At 38.4% G+C, this 20,905-nt stretch overlaps 1 protein-coding gene across 1 annotated transcript; it reads left to right on the forward strand.

The window, feature by feature from the left end:
- Nucleotides 1-1,299: 1,299 nt before the first annotated feature.
- VPS33A (VPS33A core subunit of CORVET and HOPS complexes) lies at nucleotides 1,300-10,148 on the forward strand. Its single transcript, XM_053457468.1, has 13 exons — nucleotides 1,300-1,439; nucleotides 2,518-2,583; nucleotides 2,697-2,824; nucleotides 3,240-3,429; nucleotides 4,520-4,636; nucleotides 4,777-4,951; nucleotides 5,080-5,273; nucleotides 6,420-6,546; nucleotides 7,219-7,286; nucleotides 7,857-7,994; nucleotides 8,502-8,639; nucleotides 8,827-8,995; nucleotides 9,373-10,148. Exons 1-13 carry the CDS (start codon nucleotides 1,338-1,340, stop codon nucleotides 9,564-9,566), a joined length of 1,806 nt encoding a protein of 601 aa, XP_053313443.1. The 5' UTR covers nucleotides 1,300-1,337; the 3' UTR covers nucleotides 9,567-10,148.
- The last annotated feature ends 10,757 nt before the right edge of the window (nucleotides 10,149-20,905 follow it).

A 20,905-nucleotide genomic window follows, 5' to 3' on the forward strand; every position in this document is an offset into this window, starting at 1 on the left:
ATTTTGAAACATATTTTATTTATCGACAAATCTATGTACACAAAAACTTAAAAAGCCAATGAAAGCCAAACCAAGTACAGCGTGTGAAAGCCAACAGTGACTCAAATGTCTGAAGTCAATTTATTCATGTTCTAGTTGTCCATTTATTTAAACCCTAGTAATAGAGAGCGTGGTATTCTGTAGATCTAACTCCTCTATGAGTTTTCTCAGGCTAGATTCTCATCGTTTAGACAGCAAGACCACCCAAGGGTCCAGAGGAAACATATTTTGGAACACCGTCATGAAAACGTGATTCCAGAAGTGTTACGGGTGCAGGTTAGACCACCACGTGTGCAGACAAGTACCTTTGTGGCTATAGCCTCTTCACCGAAGGTACATTTTGAAACATACCTGGACAAGGCATACAACCTTATCCAACCGTATTTGGGATGAAGTACCATTTTGTTAGAGAGGATAATGTGCAGAATATGAACTGTTGGAGCTCTTTCTTCTGTGTAATGTCATAACCACAAAGGATTCCAACTAGAGGACTTCTCTAATGTGCATTCCATAACTTCCAACTAGTATATTGAATGCCAGTTTTCTACATTCTCATGTAATCAGTCATTGCTGAATGCCTCACTGTCGAGGCATCGCAGCAACATCAGCTGAGAGTAGAAAACAATTGTTGATCACTTTCTAAGCTCATTTAACCCCATGATGGGCCTTGAATCTCAGTTAGTCAAGGGGTTAAGCAAGAACCAGACAATCGCCATAGGCACTGATGGATCACGGCAGGGTTCAATGCTCAACTGCTACAACTGGAGGATACATATTTCCAAAATGTTTGTTGGGTATCACATGTATACCCAAATCATGGAAATAAAATACATTATTATTCTTCTAAATGCCATACTCTCTTATATCATTTATCCCGAAGCTCTGTCCCATAAAACCAAAGTTTTTCCTCTTTTGCAATTTGTAATGTTGTGAGGCATACAGATTGACCAGCAATGCTGTTTGCCTTTCACCAGTCTTTTAATATACTCAGATTCTCCTTTTAACATTAGAAATGTACACACCCCTCAAGCACCAGTTTATAATTATAACACATTACATCACATTCTTCTCTGTCGATTTTACCATTGTGCGCTACAATTATAAACCACCAAAAACATGTCTATGTTGGGTACATGTGATAAATGTAATATAAAAATTCAGCCACGCCTCCGCTATAACGCCACCTTCCTACAAGGGGAAAACACACGACCCGGAAGTGAAGCCTCGCGTGCCCTTCTTCCTGTCAGGTGACTCGGGGAATTGTGTCTCGTGACTTGGGCTGTCAACAAGCTTCCAAGATGGCGTCTCACCTGTCTTGTGGTCGGGTGAACCTAAATGTATTGAGAGAGGCGATGCGAATAGAGCTGCGGGAGTTTTTGGATAAATGTGCCGGGAGCAAGGTGAGGAGAAGCTGCCAAGAAGAACATCGCTAAATCCGCCATGCATTACAGCATTAATATACTGTCGCGATAGTGCCAAGTTCGCCGGGGAGATTAACCCCCTTCTAGTGAGAGTTTCACTATTTAAACGATGTGTGCGTTGCAATACATTAACCCCACAGACGCTCATTGTATCCACTTGCTATCTAATCTCTATCCAATTATATCGTTAAAGAGTTAAAGAGATCTCACTGCTTTAGCTATACATTATACAGGGCCAGTCAAGATTGCTGCAGCAGAGATGCTCCGGGGTTGTTCCTTCATGATGTATAGTGAAGTGAGGAACCACATCTCCCTTTAGTGGAAAAGCCCAAATGACTATTAAATAGCAGCTTTTCTGCCTCATTTTGTCAACAGGCGCCCTGCGTTTGAAATTCTTCCACTATCCCATATTTAAGATGAGATCCCATATTTAGAATTATGCAGACATATTTTGACCTATAAATGTACTAAAAAGTGCTTATTAAAAACATTAAATGAAAGAATGTTTATAAAACAAACCGTAGCAGATTTATCATTATATGCTCGGTTTCCATGGAAACGTGGTATGCGGACTTGCTTTGTGTTTCGTGAAAATGAAGCATTCCCTGCTATACATAACCCAGCACTGCTCAGGTCCAGTTAGCGGAACGCTACATTCTACATGCTTTGTTTATGTGGTGCATTAAGAGTTAATAGTGGTAGGGGTTTCTATTAACTGACCAGAATATTGGTGGTCTTGTGCGTTGAATAGATTATCGCGACATATTTGCTGTATTACTGCTCGCCTGTTGACGTTCTCTTTTATATATGACTATGGTAATTGTTTTTGTTTATTTCATTTTCACTATTTTTACTTTATTAGCACATTGTTTTATATGCTATTTTGTGCACCGGAGGTAGTTATATGTGTATACTTGCCCTTTGTGTGTATTATTTGAATAAAATGTATTGTTTAGCATGTTTACCTGATTTCTTATTATACTGTAACTGTGAAAAGTGTGACTATTCTTCCAATGTGTTTACTGTTTTTATATAAATGTGTTTTATATTTTTGCAGGCAATCGTATGGGATGAGTATCTAACGGGACCCTTTGGATTAATTGCACAGTATTCACTTCTACAGGTATAATTCCTATTCATTTTACAAAGCTGTTTCTAAGGATTTTCGTTGAAATAACCTTGTTTTCATTATCATACCCACTGTTTAAGGATCATTTGTTTTCCCTTCTCTTGTAGGAACATGAAGTTGAGAAAATGTTTACACTTAAGGCAGGACCACTGCCTTCATGTGATGTTAAAAACATCATATTTTTTGTCAGACCTAGGCTAGAACTAATGGATATCATTGCTGAAAACATCAGAAGGTATTTCTTCTTTTGCTTTCCTACGTATAGTTATTTTGTTTCTGACTTGCATTGATTATAAGCAGGCTGTTGGATCTTCAGGTCTTATTTGTTTTCTGCCCTATGTGTCTCATGTAGTCAGTAAATTGGGACATGCAGAACTTTTGTGGCCTTGCAAGTACATTATACTATCCGGTGGTTCTAGTAGCACACTGTTCATGATTTAGTCTAGACCAAATATTTATCATCGAAAATACTCGACAATGTGTGCACTGGACAGCACAGGAGACCTTTTCTTTTAATGCTATACTTTCATCAATGATTGAATCCATCACAGATTGGTCCATGAAATACCTAACCTTAATCTTTGATTACATTTTTATCATCCTTTCCAACTTGTGATGTCGTTGACATTCTGAATTCTGCTCTCACGCAGGGAAGACAAAGGACGCTTCCCACAAAGGGATTTCCATATCTTGTTTGTGCCTCGCCGTAGCATGTTATGTGAGCAGCGGCTCAAGGACCTTGGTGTCCTGGGGTCTTTCTATCACCGAGAAGAGTACCGTTTGAATTTAATTCCTTTTGATGGTGATTTGTTGTCCATGGAGTCTGAAAGTGCTTTCAAGGTGAGACACCATTTCAGCAGAGTTGTTAGAAATGGCAGAAGGAGATGCATGTTTGTAACTTGATTATGGGTAAACTTAAACCCTATTCTGTTATAGGAGTCTCTACATAAGCCTTTAATGCCATTGACTGATAAGGTTTGAACAGTGTTGACCATTGGCCAAGCTATTATTGTTCTTCTACTTGATGATTCTCAATTTAAACTAGACCCTGAGCTTGCTCATCCATGTTTTCATTATGTTGTGTTGAATTATAAAGCAATATAGTAACATGTAACTAATAAATTGCGTAGCTCTTGCTACAGGCCAGGCTTCTTTGTCAGCTGTCTGATGGACATATAGGAAATCCTAGCAAGAAAAACACACTGAGTAATAATAACCCCCCCTCGCATCCAATATTTAAATCTCCCAGGAATGCTGACAGATGTTTAAAATTGTTTGCAAACCTACATTTGCATAAACACGGTCTACAGTACAGTTGTTTAGATACTATTAAAGTCTACGTTGGTTTTTAGTCGATTTCAAAGTCTGCGCTGCTCATTGATTTTGTTTTTATGGTTGCACTCCAATGCCTGTGTCTAGACATGGAGGCTAATGTATTTTCTTTCTTCCTTCTTAAGATCTATGATGTCTTTTAATGTGTAAAATATACACCATTTTCTATTGATCACTGGAAATGCTATTTTCAATAATAATTTTAAGTGGATATTTACAAATTGTATTTAAATGTATCAGTGGCATTTATAGATAAATTCCCTCTCTCTTACTACTTGTCTTTTAATAGAATAAATCATAAATATCTTAATTTCATTTTCTTCCACCTTTGGCTCATTCTTCCATTATTTTGTTCATTCATACACTCTTTCATTCTTGCTTATCCCCAGGCTCTTTGTTGTTGAGAATTCCCTACAAATCTAAGACTGGGCACGTCTCCAAATTTTTCAAAATATTTATCAACCTCTGATTAGTTGGGTTGAACATGCTAGTAATATGACAAAAAAAAGCAAGTTTGGTATGAAGTGTTGTGTCACTTAAAATGTTTAGTAGTCACCGAAAATGTTTCTGTGTTTTTGGTTTTTTTTTTTTTAACTAGGAATGCTATTTGGAGAATGATCAGACCACACTATACCATGCTGCTAAAGGCTTGACAACTTTACAGGCCTTGTATGGGACAATCCCCCAGATTTGTGGGAAAGGTGAATGTGCCAGGGTAAGACATTTCATTCCTCCATTTGCAAGTTGTAGAACATTCATAAAAAAGGGCATTTGGGTCCAAGAGGCAGAATGTCTCTCATGAAGCATACTTGGGATGATCTATAGGTTTGGTTTAATATATGTTTGCTTCCCTAGCATGTTGCAAGCATGATGATCAGAATGAAGAGGGAGCTTGGTGGGACCCAGAACCAGATATCCCCTGTGTTTGATACTCTGTTGCTACTTGACCGTAATGTTGACCTGTTGACACCACTGGCAACCCAGCTCACTTATGAAGGCCTTATAGATGAAATCTATGGAATTCAGAATGGTATGTTTTACAGAACTTTTTTTTCTATGTATCAAATCAATAATGGGGTTGATGACACTCTTCTTTTTATAATGACCTTTATGAATGTTGTCTACTGTGTACAGTTGCTAAATAATTATCTATGATAGGTAACGTGAAGCTTCCTCCTGAAAAATTTGCTCAGAAAAAGCAGGGTGAAAGCGGGAAGGATCTACCTACCGAGCCTAAGAAACTGCTGCTAAATTCAGCTGAGGAGCTGTATGCAGAGATTCGGGACAAAAACTTCAACGCTGTAGGCTCTGTGCTGAGTAAGAAGGCCAAAATTATTTCTGCAGCATTTGAGGTAATACACGAGTACCTATACCTTAAAAAATATGCATTTATCTGGGAGGGAATGATCTCTCAAAATAACAATTAAGTGTTGTGTTATTTTATTTGGAAAATGTCATCTTTGTCATTTATCAGTTAATCGTTTCATGCTGAGGTAATATGTAAATGACAACTGTGCTGATTTCTCGATAGTTTCCCTGAATACCAGCAGGTGATGCTATAACACAAGGTGTTCACTGGCACCCCGGGAAATTGCTTGGTAGGCAAGTGGCTGATAATGCCTCCTATCTACATTTCAAACACCCCTGTGATTTATTGGCCACTTGTCTTAACATGCTAAGGAGGGTTTTCTAGCCCAGCCTAGTTCTGTGTCACAGTAACTACATAGTGGATGTTATAGTTAACGTGTTTGATGAAACAAGGTCCATAAAGACATGATTGGATGAGTTTGGTGTGTAAGAACGGAGATTCTGAACCAGGTCTTCTCGACCAGCATCAGTGCCTGATCTCAGAAATGCTCTACTGGATGAACGGGCAAAAATTCCCACAGAAACTCCCCAAAATCTTGTTGTATGCCTTCCCAGAAGAGTGGAAGCCGTTATAGCTGCAAAGAAGGGACCAACAACATATAAATGTCTATGTACTTAGAATGCATTAAAAAGTCCCTGTGGGTGTAATGGTCAGGTGTCCCAATACTTTTGTCCATGTAGTGTATATGTATATATTTACAATGATAATAGACGCATCACATTGTGAGCAAGATAACATTCCTACTCCTGCAGTGCATTTCAAAGGGTACTATGGTAATGTCACATTGATCTTAAATATGCAGATTTAGCAAAGGGCATGTATGTAATAGGTGTTAATGAGATTACAATGCCCAGCAGCCCACCAGGATTTAAGCGCCTGGAGTCATTATCACCTCCGTGCCAAGACTTGCTCAAGCCATCTCACCAGGGCATTAAACATTAACCCTTTTTAATTAGTTTGTGTTAATTAGTTTTAAATTATAGTGACTCAAATTTCAACCATTTCATTAAAAGATTTCTGTGCGATTTTCCAAAAATCCTCTGTTGTTGTGAAAAGGTTTCCTGAAAGATTGATTGTTTTTTTTTTTTTGTTCATGTCAAAGTATTTTTTTTTTTTTTAACCACTTAAGGGAAGACACAATGCTAAGACAGTGGGAGAGATCAAGCAGTTTGTCTCCCAGCTACCTCACATGCAAGCTGAAAGAGCTTCCTTGGCCAACCACACATCCATTGCTGAACTTATTAAGGATATAACAAGTAAGAAGACATAGCCCTACATTGTGTGCGCAGGGCATTGTCATGTCATTATTTTGTGCAAGATAGTTTACTCTGTTATCCAACTTCTTTTTAAATTTATTCTATACATATCTCTAGCTCTCTAAAACTAAATTCAGATTAGAACAAGCCCATGTTGATTTGCTACATTACATAGTTAAGGCTGCTGCAATTACCAAGTATAATAAGAGTAACTGGGATTGATTCCAATTTAGGATGTTGATTATTTAGTACATTCAATCATATTCAATGCTGTATTAAGTGAATAGTGATGAGAGCGTGGCATATTTCTTTCTGTCTGCTTATTAATACTATGACTTGGTTGAACACAGGTAAGACTAGATGAACCCCAGTGTCTTGTGCACAAAGAATTCACATTAAAGTACTTTATAAGTACTCTGTAGAATAGCCTGGCGCTTGCAATGGACACCACACAAAGATTTAAAGGGACCATGCGGTTATCGTATGCTTATGATGGCTAGAGTGTCCCTTTAATACTTATGAAAAATATCTGCCGTATTGTTACGTTTTTGGGAAATATATAATTGTCAGTTATATAGAACCAAAGCAAGTATTTCAGAAATCATTGATCCTGTCTACATGGTGTGCTGCTAAAATAAGGTTTTAATATAGAAAATGTTTGTTTTTTCCCAGCTTCTGAAGCGTTTTTCGACAACTTAACTGTGGAACAAGAATTTATGTCTGGGTTTGACACTGATAAGGTAAGTGATGTCATTTCCTTTGTTTCTGCATAAAGCAGAAAGAATATAACCAACCATCGTTATATATGTTATGACTTGCGTTGTATAAATGAAATTGGTGGGGGCTGAAGGGAACATTCCAGATCATACACTTGTACACAGCGTCAGATTTACATTCTAGGTGCCTATAGACACAGAAGTAAAAAAACACAGGGCATGTGTGGGGAATGGGCTATACTGCCTCAGATGGCTCGCCAAAAATGATTGTGTTCCAAGCACATCTGCCTCATAGAAAATGCAGCGCAAACAATATCAACTCAGGTTTCATAGAGCTCAACCCTTAGCTTTAGTGCAGGCTTCGGTCCATTACTGTCTGAAACTTACATGTCACTGTCATTCAGGCAACCCTCCAGTCTAAATTCTTAAACCCACCTCCAGGGTAAATTCTGACTGTGACTTTTCAGACTTTTTTTTTAATGTTGCCAAATATGCATTAGTCTTTTAACCAACATTCTTTCCCCATTATCCTTCTATTAAAGGGTTACTTATTCGCTTTTGTAACTAACATGTCCATGTGTTTGTGCGTGAAAGGTTAATCCGTACATAGAAGACTGCATCGCTAAGAAAGACCCCCTAATAAAGATATTCCGTCTGGTCTGCATGCAGTCCGTGTGTAACATGGGGCTGAAGCAAAAAGTTCTGGATTACTACAAGAGAGAGATTCTGCAGGTAATCACTGATGTTTGTGTAGCTGCAATTGTGGTAGAAATGTACAAATTGTATTTGGTGATGGTCAGTGTAGCAGCCAGTACAATATGGCTTCTGTTTGCTCCACTTTAACCAGTGTGCACCCAAATTGTCTTTTATTGATAGTAGGGTCAGTAGTCTACTTTTGGGTTTCCTTTAAAAGGTCTTGCGATATCATCGGTATAAATCTCTCTGAATAAGCCACCATCGTTAAGTTTTCCTTTTCCAGGTGTTTGTTATTATGATATAAATTTATTTACATACATTTTAATAATGCTAACTTCATTCATATAGTTTTGATGACGTCACAGGAGCCAATTTATGCTCTTGCTATTTTCCCTGGAATTCTTCCATAAACTATAGCCCTTGGTGCTGTTATTTCCAGCAAAATAAAGCCCAAAAACCTCCCAATTCAGAGGTATATCATATATATTTAAATTCAATGGTTGTTTGGTTGGTCTATTTATTTATTTTTCCCCCCTCCGACAGACCTACGGATATGAACACATATTGACGTTACACAATCTAGAAAAGGCTGGCCTTCTAAAACCTCAGGCCAGTAGCAGAAATAATTATCCAACAATCAGGAAGACCTTGCGTCTTTGGATGGATGATGTCAATGAACAGGTAAACTGGTCACTGAAAAATACAATACAGGGAAATTCATCCCATAAAAACAACTAATGTCATAAGAATTTGTATTTAGTCTTTTATAAATAAATTAACCCACCTTCTTGCTGCCTCCAGAGTGATTGTGTTGTGTTTATCTTGTGAAACGTTTGCTATGTGATGTCTACCTGCTTTTCTTTTCCAGAATCCCAATGACATCTCCTATGTATATAGCGGCTATGCACCCCTGAGTGTCCGACTGGCTCAGGTGCTTGTGCGACCCGGGTGGAGAAGCATTGAAGAAGTACTCAAACTCCTTCCTGGACCGCAGTTTGAAGAACGTCAGTCCCTACCTGCCGGGCTTATGAAAAAACGTAAGTGATCATCGTAAATTGACTCTATTATCAGTTCAGATGTGGAAGACATTTCCAGTACCCTCCATGATCTCGGCATGAATTATTTTATAAACTTGTATCCTGTAAATATGTCAGCAAACACTTGATAATCTATTTGTATGTTTATTCTGCAGCACTTGTATGTGCGGTACTTATTAAGAGCACACTAGAGGAATTTATATTCCAGAAAATACCAACGTGTTTACAAAGAGAGACTAATGAACAGGTCAATGAGGGAGGGGGCTTTTGAGAAATGTCCTGTGCACAAACTGGGGAAGAATGTGGCGAAAAATATAAATAAGAACATTTTTAAGGTGAACATTTTACTAACAAATTTTATTTTCTTACAACTCCAGGGCAGCAAGGCGAGAACAAGGTGATGCTGATATTTTTCCTGGGTGGAGTGACATTTGCCGAGGTTGCCGCCCTGAGATTTCTGTCACAGTTGGAGGATGGAGGAACAGAATATATTATTGCCACTACCAAGCTGATCAATGGAACAACGTGGATTAAGTCGCTAATGGAGAAGCTTGAGCCACCCCCGTTTTGAAGCTGAAGCTCGTTTCAAACCAAGGAACCTGAAGACTTGATTGTGGGAGAGAAAAGGCTTTTTTATGAAGTGCTTCACCGGGGATATAAATGAAGACATTAACATTTCTGACGTTTTTGGAGGTCACAAGCAATAGCATTTGTGGATTATGATGATATTTTGAAATAATAATCATCTGAAGTGTATGGCATAAATGGCAATTGTGAATGCCTTCAAAATGGCCCTAAAAAGGATTTGCTTACCTTGCACCAAATGAGTGCTAGTTAGCATTTTCAGTGCGAGAAGTCAACCATCCTTATACTAAACTGTAATAAACCACCAGGATGCTGCCATTGTGCTACTTTTATAGGAAGCATGCATGTGTTTGTATCAGGCGTGTCGGCCGGGTGTCTTAGGTGTCGGTCATGCACTTATCTCATAACTGTTATAAACAGTGCCAAGAGGAATTCATCCATTTATTCCACAACTTGCTGTTATGTTTGCTATTCAGTGTAAAAGCTTCGCTATTTGATTGTATATATTTATCTATGGGATTATTTTAACTAATAATACATTACACTGTTTACTGTGTTATGAATTACAGCTGCTGATTCATTATTGATTTCCAAGGAACTGTCCGAAGCATTCTCTTCCTGTGAAGGATCCAAATTCTAAAGTAACAGCACATATAGGGCATGTGTGCATATTGAATGCGTATTTAAAAAGGAATTGGACACAATGTTCACTAAAGAGATTTAGGTACCCAAAACACACACCTTACACGGACCCTTCTACATCACTGAACTTTGTTTTGTCAGATGGGTTTATTTGCTAAACAGGGAACATTTCCACTCTCTGGTATTCGTATGCTTAAGGGGTTAAGAGGGCTGAGCTGCTCCTGTGTAATGCACAATTAAATCAGCGAGGAGAGGTTTAATAATTTTCTTACCTGTGTATTATACAGGGCCAACTACTTTAAAATCCCCATATTAAATGCATTATTTACCCCTGTTTCATGTGTGTATTATACAGAGTAGAAATGTGTTTATGCAGTTTGATTGCTTCATGAGGAAGATAACGCTAGTGTCTTCAGTCCCCACAGCTATATTATTCACACAGCACTCAAGGTAACATTTATTTCAACTTTTGCTAAAATGAGAGGTGCAATGAACACACACTGAGACAGTCCAGCACATAGTGGTGGGGTGTAAGATGCTCGCAGTAATAGCATACACTGAACGGCACAACCAAGTAGCTGGCGTTGTGTACAGGAATATCTGTACAGTGTACAGGAATATCTGTACAGTGTATAGGCTAAACCAGGGGTGTCCAACCTGCGGCCCTCCAGCTGCTGCAGGACTACATCTCCCATAATGCTCTCTCAGCTAAGGGGTTGGCTGAGGAGTATGAGATGTCGTCCTGCAGCAGCTGGAGGGCCGCAGATTGGGCACCCCTGGGCTAAACCCTCTAAGGTCCAAATGGGAGATTCCAATCAACCCGATCGACATTGTGGTGGTAGACAAGGACCAGAAGACAGCGGTGGTGACAGCTGTAGTGGTGCCAAGTGATAGCAGCATCAGGAAAAAGGTATGAGAAGCTGGAGAAGTACCAGGGCCTGAAAGAAGAACCATAGAAGATGTGGAGCGTGAAGGCCAAAGTGGTCCCAGTGGTCAGAACTGGTGCCTGTGACTCCTAGGTTGGGTGAGTGGTTCCAACAGGTTCCAGGAACAAAATCAGAACACTGTCCGGAATAGTGCAGCGCTAGGAACAGCTAAGATACTGCGCAGAACCCTCACACTCCCAGGCCTCTGGCATGGGACCCGAGGTTGAGCAAGAGACATACCACCCGGAGGGCTGAGAAGGGAATTTTATTTTAACAAATTATTATTACAATATACTAAATATATTGGATATAAACTCTTGAGACGTTTTTGAAAACACTGTCTTGGAGGTTCAGAACATATGTACAATCTTCATAGGCTTGTGAGGACCAAAGTCACAATCCTACAGTCTTTAACCTAATAAATTGTTATTGATCAATAATGAATGACCCTTTAAGGCACTGATAATTGATCACTTCCAGCAATCATGAGGCAGTGACCTATTCAGGCAGGTGTATATTATACATAAGTACTTCATTTTCCCCTACATAATTCTGTGTAAAGTTATACCTGCATATTATACACATGTGCGTATTATTATACCTGGGGTTTTATGGTGTAAGGGCTTCTTGCAGGAAACTCTGGGGTTTGTCCAGATAATGTAGAGTGTTATCAGGGAGTGGAAATGTTCAAATATTCTGCAGTTGAATAGACCTCGTTGTTCATGTTACATGTATGGTATAGCAGATGGCATACAAATGGGGTCGTTAATTATAACACCTTCTTAGTTATACATAATGCACATATTATTGCCCGTTTGCTTAATTGAGAATCCTCTGGTAGTTGTGTGGATGACCAGGCTATCCCAGTGCTTTGTCGCCCCTCTCTTCATATTTACCTCTTCCATTTATTTGTGTTTCTGTAATATTTTGGTGCCTGCTGGCTTTTCCCTCTTTTCACTGTTTGTTATTCCTTTATTTCATTTTCTGTACCTGTTGTATGTTACTTAGTTGGCAGTTCACATTTCATTATTAATATTTGTGTTTGTACTTGTCTCTGATGTTTGTATGTCTATGTCAATGAACTGTCTTAATATTAATCAAAAAAAATTCAGATGTGTGACTCTAGCTAATCGAGCATCAGGCGCTCAGAGGATAAAAGAAACTCCCTAGACATCACAAGCTAGTAAATGTGCATGTACCAATAGTCTAAATGGTTAATTGTGGGGGGCAATTGGGAGGTGGGTTGGGGGGTAGTGTTAGGGAGAATATGTTAGATTGTATTCCATAAGGTAATGCAAGTGTATTTTGTGCAATGATCTTTGCTGCAGCATTTTTTACTTGTTTTTCTTTTGTTGTATTTTCTTTGGAGGTGGCTTGTTTTAGGTTAATTGGTAAAAATGTGTTGTTAATTGTGTATTTATTATAAGAAGTGCACCCACACACACCTGCTCGATTGCTTGTTAACACAAATAGCTCATCAGCCAATCACATTGCAGCAACTCAATGCATTTAGGCATGTAGACGCGGTCAAGACAACTTGCTGGAGTTCAAACCGAGCATCAGAATGGGGAAGAAAGGGGATTTAAGTGACTTTGAGCGTGGCGTGGCGTGGCTGTTGGTGCCAGATGGGCTGCTCTGAGTATTTCAGAAGCTGCTGATCTACTGGGATTTTCATGCACAACCATCTCTAGGGTTTACAGAGAATGGTCTGAAAAAAGAGAAAATATCCAGTGAGTGGCAGCTGCGTGGCCGAAAATGCCTTGTTGATGTCAGAGGTGAGAGGAGAATTGGCAGACTGGAATGCAGAATACCATCTCTAAATGCACAACACGTCGAGCCTTGAAGCAGATGGGCTGCAGCAGCAGGAGACCACACCGGGTGCCTCTCCTGTTAGTTAAGAACAGGAAACTGAGGCTACAATTCGCACCGGCTCACCAAAATTGGACAATGGAAAACTGGAAGAAAGTTGCCTGGTCCGATGAGTCTCGATTCCAGCTGTGACATTTAGACGGCAGGGTCAGATTTGGCATAAACAACATGAAATCATGGATCCATCCTGCCTTGTATCAACAGTTCAGGCTGGTGGTGGTGTAATGGTGTGGGCGACATATTCTTGGCACACTTTTGGCCCCTTAGTACCAACTGAGCATCATTTAAACGCGACAGCCTACCTGAGTATTGTTGCTGACCATGTCCATCCCTTTATGACCACAGTGTACCCATCTTCTGATGGCTACTCCCAGCAGGATAATGCACCATGTCACAAAGCTCACATCATCTCAAACTGGTTTCTTGAACATGACAATGAGTTCACTGAACTCCAATGGCCTCCACAGTCACCAGATCTCAATCCAATAGAGCACCTTTGGGATGCGGTGGAACGGGAGATTCACATCATGGATGTGCAGCTGACAAATCTGCAGCAACTGCGTGATGCCATCATGTCCATATGGACCAAAATCTCTGAGGAATGTTTCCAGCACCTTGTAGAAAGTATGCCACGAGGAATGAAGGCAAAAAGGGGGTCCAACCCGGCGCTAGCAAGGTGTACCTAATAAAGTGGCCAGTGAGTGTATATATGTAATATGGGAGATTTATAAAAATTTATAAAAATCTATTACAAAAATAGTTACATTAGAAATTTGTCCAAAACTCTTGGCTACAAAAAGTTATGCCAGATTTAAAGAAATTAGAGATACTCTATTAAATATAAATAAAACAGTATTTATACTTTAATTCTAATGATTTTGAATGACATGAATTGTTGCATAATGTCAGTACACATCACTCTATTTTACTTTTTTTGTTATAGGCTTATTTTATTTTTGAGATGTTTAATACAATGTATTTCCCTAGCAGAAGACCCTTGCATGAAATACATAACTAATAGTGTTTTATTTCAGCCATGTAAAGTTTTATGGCAAGACCAACATGTTGGGCAACTACAGACATGCCTTTTCCATCTGGTTCTGTCGGTTCACACCGTGTGTGTGTTAAAATACTGATTATAAATGGCGCTAATTCAGGGCAGCAAGATATATGTGAATTTTTAATTAGTGACGTTTGATTATTGACAGTTTGATTTCTTGGTTTTCTGACATTACTATAGAAGAAGCTGTCTGACTACATGCCTCTTAAGACTATTATTAGTATTATCTGTGATTTATTTTATGCAGCACTTCTTATAGTGAATACATGATAAAGCGACATATGGCCGACTAAGAGGAACCGTTACCTTAGGTAAGGAGGCCCCCACTCTTGGGTTCTTATTATTAATAATCATTATTTTCAAGCATTAGAGATTGGGAATGGAAGCCCTTTGTCTCTAGGTTGGAAGCCCCGTTATGCTTGCCTATTGTTTTGCCGGTGAAGGTCTGCGGATGTTAGATCAGCTCTAATGATCAAAGTGTCTGTTTTTACTGTGCATTCGTTTATATTGGTTGCAGTTTCCAGCACTGTGTATCTTTTATGACTCTGTATTCTTGTAAAGTTAGTGATATAATAATAATATAATAAGGAGGCGCAGGTCAGCAGACAGGGAATGCAATAGAAACATTTAAAGGAACAGTCTAGATTCTAAAATGGACTTCAATAAGTATTTAACATTAAAATAGGACATGATCGCTCCCTTATGTACATAAATGGATTGAAGTACAAGGGGGCATCTTAAAGAGGGAGAAATGTTCACAAAAGGGTTCATAATCTAAAACTAAATGATCAGAGGCTTAGGTCTAATGTAAGGATACCAAAGGTGGTAGTAGCTAAGTGGAACGTCCGCTCAGCAGAAGTTGTAGAGAGGCCAAGGACCAGATAAGGTTTGAGGTTTTTAGTTGGTTTTTTTTCTTGTTTTCTGCCAAATTTTAGCCTTCTAAGTTGTAGGTTATAACCAGTGATCGTGGAAATATAATCTATGTAATAGAGTTTCTCCGAGTGCGAGATGTCCGCTATGTTTGAAACAGTTCCAACAAGGCTACTTTTAGATTTACAAGGTTGTTGCTCGGAACCCATAATTGTGCATATGACATTTAAACTCACTTATATTATGGAGCAAAGAAACAGAACATACCAATTTGTTCCACAAAAATGAGACAGTAATCTGATAAATACATCTTATCAGTTCTTAGTAATAAATAATTATTGAGGTCCTTAGCAGCAGACGTCGACAGTGCAGCTACAAAGGGCCTGCCTATGCATCAGAAGCCAAGGGGATCCCCGTGAACAGCAGGTGCCTATATTACACCCCTAAAACAATGAGCGGAAAGCATTAGGGTGAGCAGGGGCCTATATTGCACCCCTAAAACAATGAGCGTAAAGCATTAGGGTAAGCAGGGGCCTATATTACACCCCTAAAAACAAAGAGCGTAAAGCATTAGGGTGAGCAGGGGCCTATATTACACCCCTAAAAACAAAGAGCGGAAAGCATTAGGGTGAGGCGTGTATGGAGTCAATGTTTCCGCCGCATACCGTGTGAGTAGCAACACATCCAAGTCTTTTACTTGTAGGAGAAAGCCCAGGGACCTTCCCATTCCATCCACACAAATGACATTATGCCTTTTTTCTTTTCTGCCACATCATATTTCCCTTGATTTAATAGACTAATTATTAAGCCAATTTATTATATGACATTGCCATGTTCATCAGAGACACAGAACAACACCACAACTGAGTGTCCCTTAATATTCTGTTTTCCCCCTACTTTTTAGATTCTCGGTTTATGCTTTATTACCGTAAGCTTTTTTTTTAATTTTATTTTCATCCATTCTATTGTTTTCTGTGTAGTCGCATTGTCTCAAGACACTGTCTCGGGAGTACCAATTATCCAGAATAAGCTTCCTGCTTGTACTCCTCTGCTGCATGTCGTTCTTGTGCCAGAACGGCAGTAATCTGATAACCAGAGCTGCTGATTATATTAAAATGCTATTTGCTTCTACTTGCCACTACCTAATGTATTTCTGAAACAAAATAAAATCTGATTTTTGGTAAATAAATCTAGTCAGTATGGATATCACTAGAACATTTTTTTCCAGCTCAATAAAAAGTTGATAATTATAAGAAACCTGTATTTCTGTCATTGTCTAATAAAGGTTAGGAATACACAGACATATTCTCACTACGCATCACGTGTAGTTCAGACTGTGGCGGTCTCCTTCCCTAACCACAGACAAATCAATCAAAATGAACAATCATTGGACTGTCATGCTTGTGGTGAAGGTACCTAAACCTTAAAACTGACCTCTTTAGGTCAGCACAGGACGGTGATGGACAATAAGAAATAATATAGTTAATTACAGTCACACTCAGAGGCCATTTGAATTTTCAGTAGTTGCTGTATCTACACGTGGAGCATGGAAACCAAGCCGCCCGCACACATATGACCTATCGCTCAATCTGTGCTCTACTGTTACGGTATATGTTTTAGAAATACATCTCTGCCTGGCACCATTAAAAGGTTTTATTATGGGTTTCTCTAAACCTTTACTTTTAGTTATACGTATGACTAGTGCTAAGTCCTAATGAAATGTTGATATTATTATTATTATTGAAAAAAATGACCAATTGCAAATTTTTTTGTTGTTATTTACAAGAAAAGTAAACATACAATGTCACGTTAAAAAAATAACAAATATTGACATAAAAATGATATTCATTCCAAAATTGAATACTTGTTTGGAACCATTCTAGTTTTTGCTATTAAAATATATTGTTCCTCTTAATTGTACTCTCTAGCATGTAAATGTTAACCATAGAAATGGCGGATCAATTTGCCCATCTAGGCTCAAAGCTTAGTCGGTCCTTGGTCTCATCTTAGTTTCGGGACAGCCGTGTGTTTAGGCCATGCATGTCCATATTCTCTCATTATATTAGCCTCTACCTCTTCTGCACGGAGGCTGATCCACTAAGTATAAAAGTAGTGCACTCAGTAAATTGTTATGCCCTTACCATTTAGGACATTGACAATTACTCGCAGATAATTATTTTGCCATTATCTTTTGAAAATACCTAATTCTTGTGGTTGTAGCCCCGGGTCTTATTGGTCGCATGCAACTTTCACATTGTGAATTATGTGTCCTGGGCTGTGTGTGTATAGAACCAGAGTTTTCAGTTTTTATGGCAACAACCTATGAGTTTTTGCTTTTGTGTCACATGACAATTGCATGTTACCAGGGAGAATTATGTATGGGACAAAAAAAATGTCTTGAAAAAGTGGCCAAAATATCTATCACGACAGCATAGAACATCATGAAGAAAGTAGCGGTGTGCATGCCACTACACTGGGTTCCTCAGCAATGTGTTATATAAAAACAAAGTAATAAAAAATTAATAAAAAAAAAAGAAAAAAGTTTTAAAAAAAGTTATCCTGTAGCAGGCTAGATCACCGTGAACAACAATTCCTAGTGGAGGGGACTGCCTTGCACCCAAGGCTGTCCTTGGGAACCGCCATTCATGCTCCCCTACGTAATGACGTGATCACACAAGGCTTCCTCTATGAAAGGATGCCCTGCATTTTCAATTAATGTGGTCAGAGACTGAGCAGGAGCCTTAGGAGAAGTTAATAATAATTATAATAATAATATTTTAAAAAAAGGAAAACATGTAATCCACAGAGAGTTGGTATTTTAACTCTCATCACCCTCAGAAAGGCTAGTAATATTGGTGATGAGATTTGTGGCCCAGAAAAGCGAGTGCACGAAAAAATCAAAAGGCTGGCAAAATTGTGAAAACGTCTTTTTTTTTAATCTAAACTGTTTTGACTATAGTGTGTTATCATTTAACCCTTTCATTTCTGTGTGCCTACCTTGCCCTATTCTGTGTACTGAAATGAGCGCGTCATGTATTGTGCCCTGTAGATTGCACAAAAAATAACAAAGAATGTATGTGGGATATTTCTGTAATTTGGAGATGAATACATGTTGGTGGGCTTCTCTACAGTTGCATCCAATCTGTCCAAACAATAAAAAAAAACCCGTGGAAGGTTTGGTGAAAGCATGAAAAATGAATGTTACTGCTCCTTTCGCCAGTGATTGGTGACCAACTATGCCTAGTGCCTGGTTTGTCTTCACTCCAAAAAATTATTGCTACCTCCTCCACTTTCCATGTTGCCAGCACCACTGGTAGTACTGGACCCCAAAAGAAGAAGACTGGGGGGTCTGTGGCCCACTGAACAAAGCAATAGCAGCTTATAGAAGAGTAAAAAATTATTTGAGGATGTAGTCATCACATCTAAGCATCTGACCTTCTGGTTCTGTTGGGCTAGCCCTCTGCAGAAGTATGTTTATCTCTCAGCAAAGTGGGCAAACTTACAATGTTGTGCATGCTGGAGCTGTTGTCCTGGCTGCTAGGTCAAGATTAAAACTTGGAATGTGTTTTTCTAGTAGCAATGAGAGTTTTGAGTAAAAAAAAAAATCTGTTGAAATATTAGTCTTTTTTTGGCATCCTACTAAAACTCTGATGGTGACAAGGTGCGTTAATAAGGACATGTTGCCAGCATACCATTCTCAACCAATTCATTTGAGAAATATCCTATACCTAACTGGGAGACTGAGCATACTGGTCCTATGCAGAGTCACTTAGCACCATAATACGGGTTCTCTGACCACACCTAGTCCATTAGTAATTGCACAGACTAAAGACAAGATCATTACTGTAGGATCTGGGGATTAGCAAGCAGGAAGAGGATCAGGCAGCATCAACAAGCTGCCAGAAAGCAGACAATCACAGCTACAGGGCAGAAGGGAGCCTCGTGCAAGCAAACATTACCTTTGGAATAAAAAACACATTTTAAGGTAAGAATTTGATGGGGATTTGAGAAGCAATATGATTTTATTACAAAACTTCTATTTAAAGTATGGAAATGTATGTTATGTATAGCTACATGTATTCATATCTATTGAACTTTGTTTGCATTACCGTAATTTGCTTTCCAGTTATAGAAAGCAGTGATCCATATATATATAGAAATGCACATTTTAATTCACAAGTTTCTCCAATGCGTATGTATATATCTAAAATAAATAGAACATAGAAGTATAATTTTAATAAGTGAACAATATCAGTTTAACTACATTTTTTTTTCCATGGGAAAAATGTTTCCATTTTGGAAAAGAACAAAATGTAATGTAAATCTATAATTATATTTGAGTTGTGCAAACAGCTTTGATCCTTCTCACACTACTTTACAAGTACATTATAAGCAATTATAACATTAAATATTAAAGCTCCTGCCCTTGGATAGATAGATTTATGTTTACTGCAAGCTGATGGCAGCGAACCATCAACCCCATAAAGGGAATAGACTGACAGGACGGTTTTATCCTTCCTTCCTGTAACTTCTTTACATGGAAAATATTAAGAAATAAATAAAATATAACCCTCTCTGGTAATAGAAGCACCAGACAGCACACCTTAAATTTCCCATGGAATTTAAAGTAACAAAATGTAATTATTATAAATAATAGTTCTATGTAATTCTGTTACATATTGGATGGGGCTTCATAACTAGAAACTGGAATAAATTACAGGAGACTTGCCTAAACTTTTATTTTGCTTACCTTATTTTTACTGATCATTTTTGCTATGTTCTGTTTCTTACATTTAAATAAAAAAAAATGCTAAATAGCTTTTTTATTACTGGGGTAATAGATCGCATGCCATATGTTTCTGAAACTACTAAGTATGTTTAGTTTCTTTTATCTGAATACCCTGTATGTTTGAACTATGGGTCTTTTGTATACACTTAGGTACATTCTAATATGTGGTTTCATTCTAAATGTTTGATATTAATAAAAACTTTGACTTGTGAACAGTGATTATTATGCTAGAACTTTGATATACCCCTCCCTGGTAGGCATCGATTATCAGTAGTCCGTGCACTCATTGTTAGGGTTGGGGCGCTCCTTGTGTTTTGTGTCTGTACGTCCAAATTGTTATGTTATGCACTACTTGTGTCCTGTTTGCCCGTTGTACGGCACCACTGAATATGATGGCGCTATATAAATCAATGACTAATAATAACTTGTTCTCTGTCTAGGGTGATAGCAGCTCCTTGTCGCAGGTGCTTATGGCTCCCAGGCACTCGTTCGCTGTCCACTACCTGATGGTGCTGAAGGAGATGCTGGCTTTCGTGCTGTTCAGTTACACTGTTTTGATCGGAGCTCTCTTGGTGGCCGGATGGACAACTTACCTTCTTGTCCTAAAATGACCAAGCCTGCTTGTTCACATTTGCATCTCCTAGAACAGGGGTCCGAAGGGTATGCGGATGTTTTATCTTTCAAGGACAAGAAATAATGACTCTTCAAAGTAAAGACTGCCAGAGTTCTACTATATGTTAATAATAATTCTGATGAAGATATTGGTATAACTTATTTCCACATTTAATTTATTAATGAAAATACTTCTTAATTATTTATATTTTGTATCAAGTAAGCACACCATTATCCTATATATATATATATATATATATATATATATATATATATATATGTATTAAAAAATGTTAGAACACTTGCAGCACAAAGAATGTAATAGATCCATGTTGATTTAGGGAGTGGAAAAGCTTTTTTAGCACTATGATTGTTATTATATAGGGTGAAGACGTAAAATATAAATAAACAAATGTAGGAAAGTAAAGGAACCTAGTGCCCTGTTACAATTGTATTTTATTTGCTCTAAATCATTAATAATAGCACAAAACAAATGTCTGTCATTCCCGCTGGATTTGTTACTGTCTTGCCTTATGACATTTACGGATTACACCCGA

This window comes from Spea bombifrons, chromosome 1 (genome assembly GCF_027358695.1).
Source record: "Spea bombifrons isolate aSpeBom1 chromosome 1, aSpeBom1.2.pri, whole genome shotgun sequence".
Lineage (NCBI taxonomy): Eukaryota > Metazoa > Chordata > Amphibia > Anura > Pelobatidae > Spea > Spea bombifrons.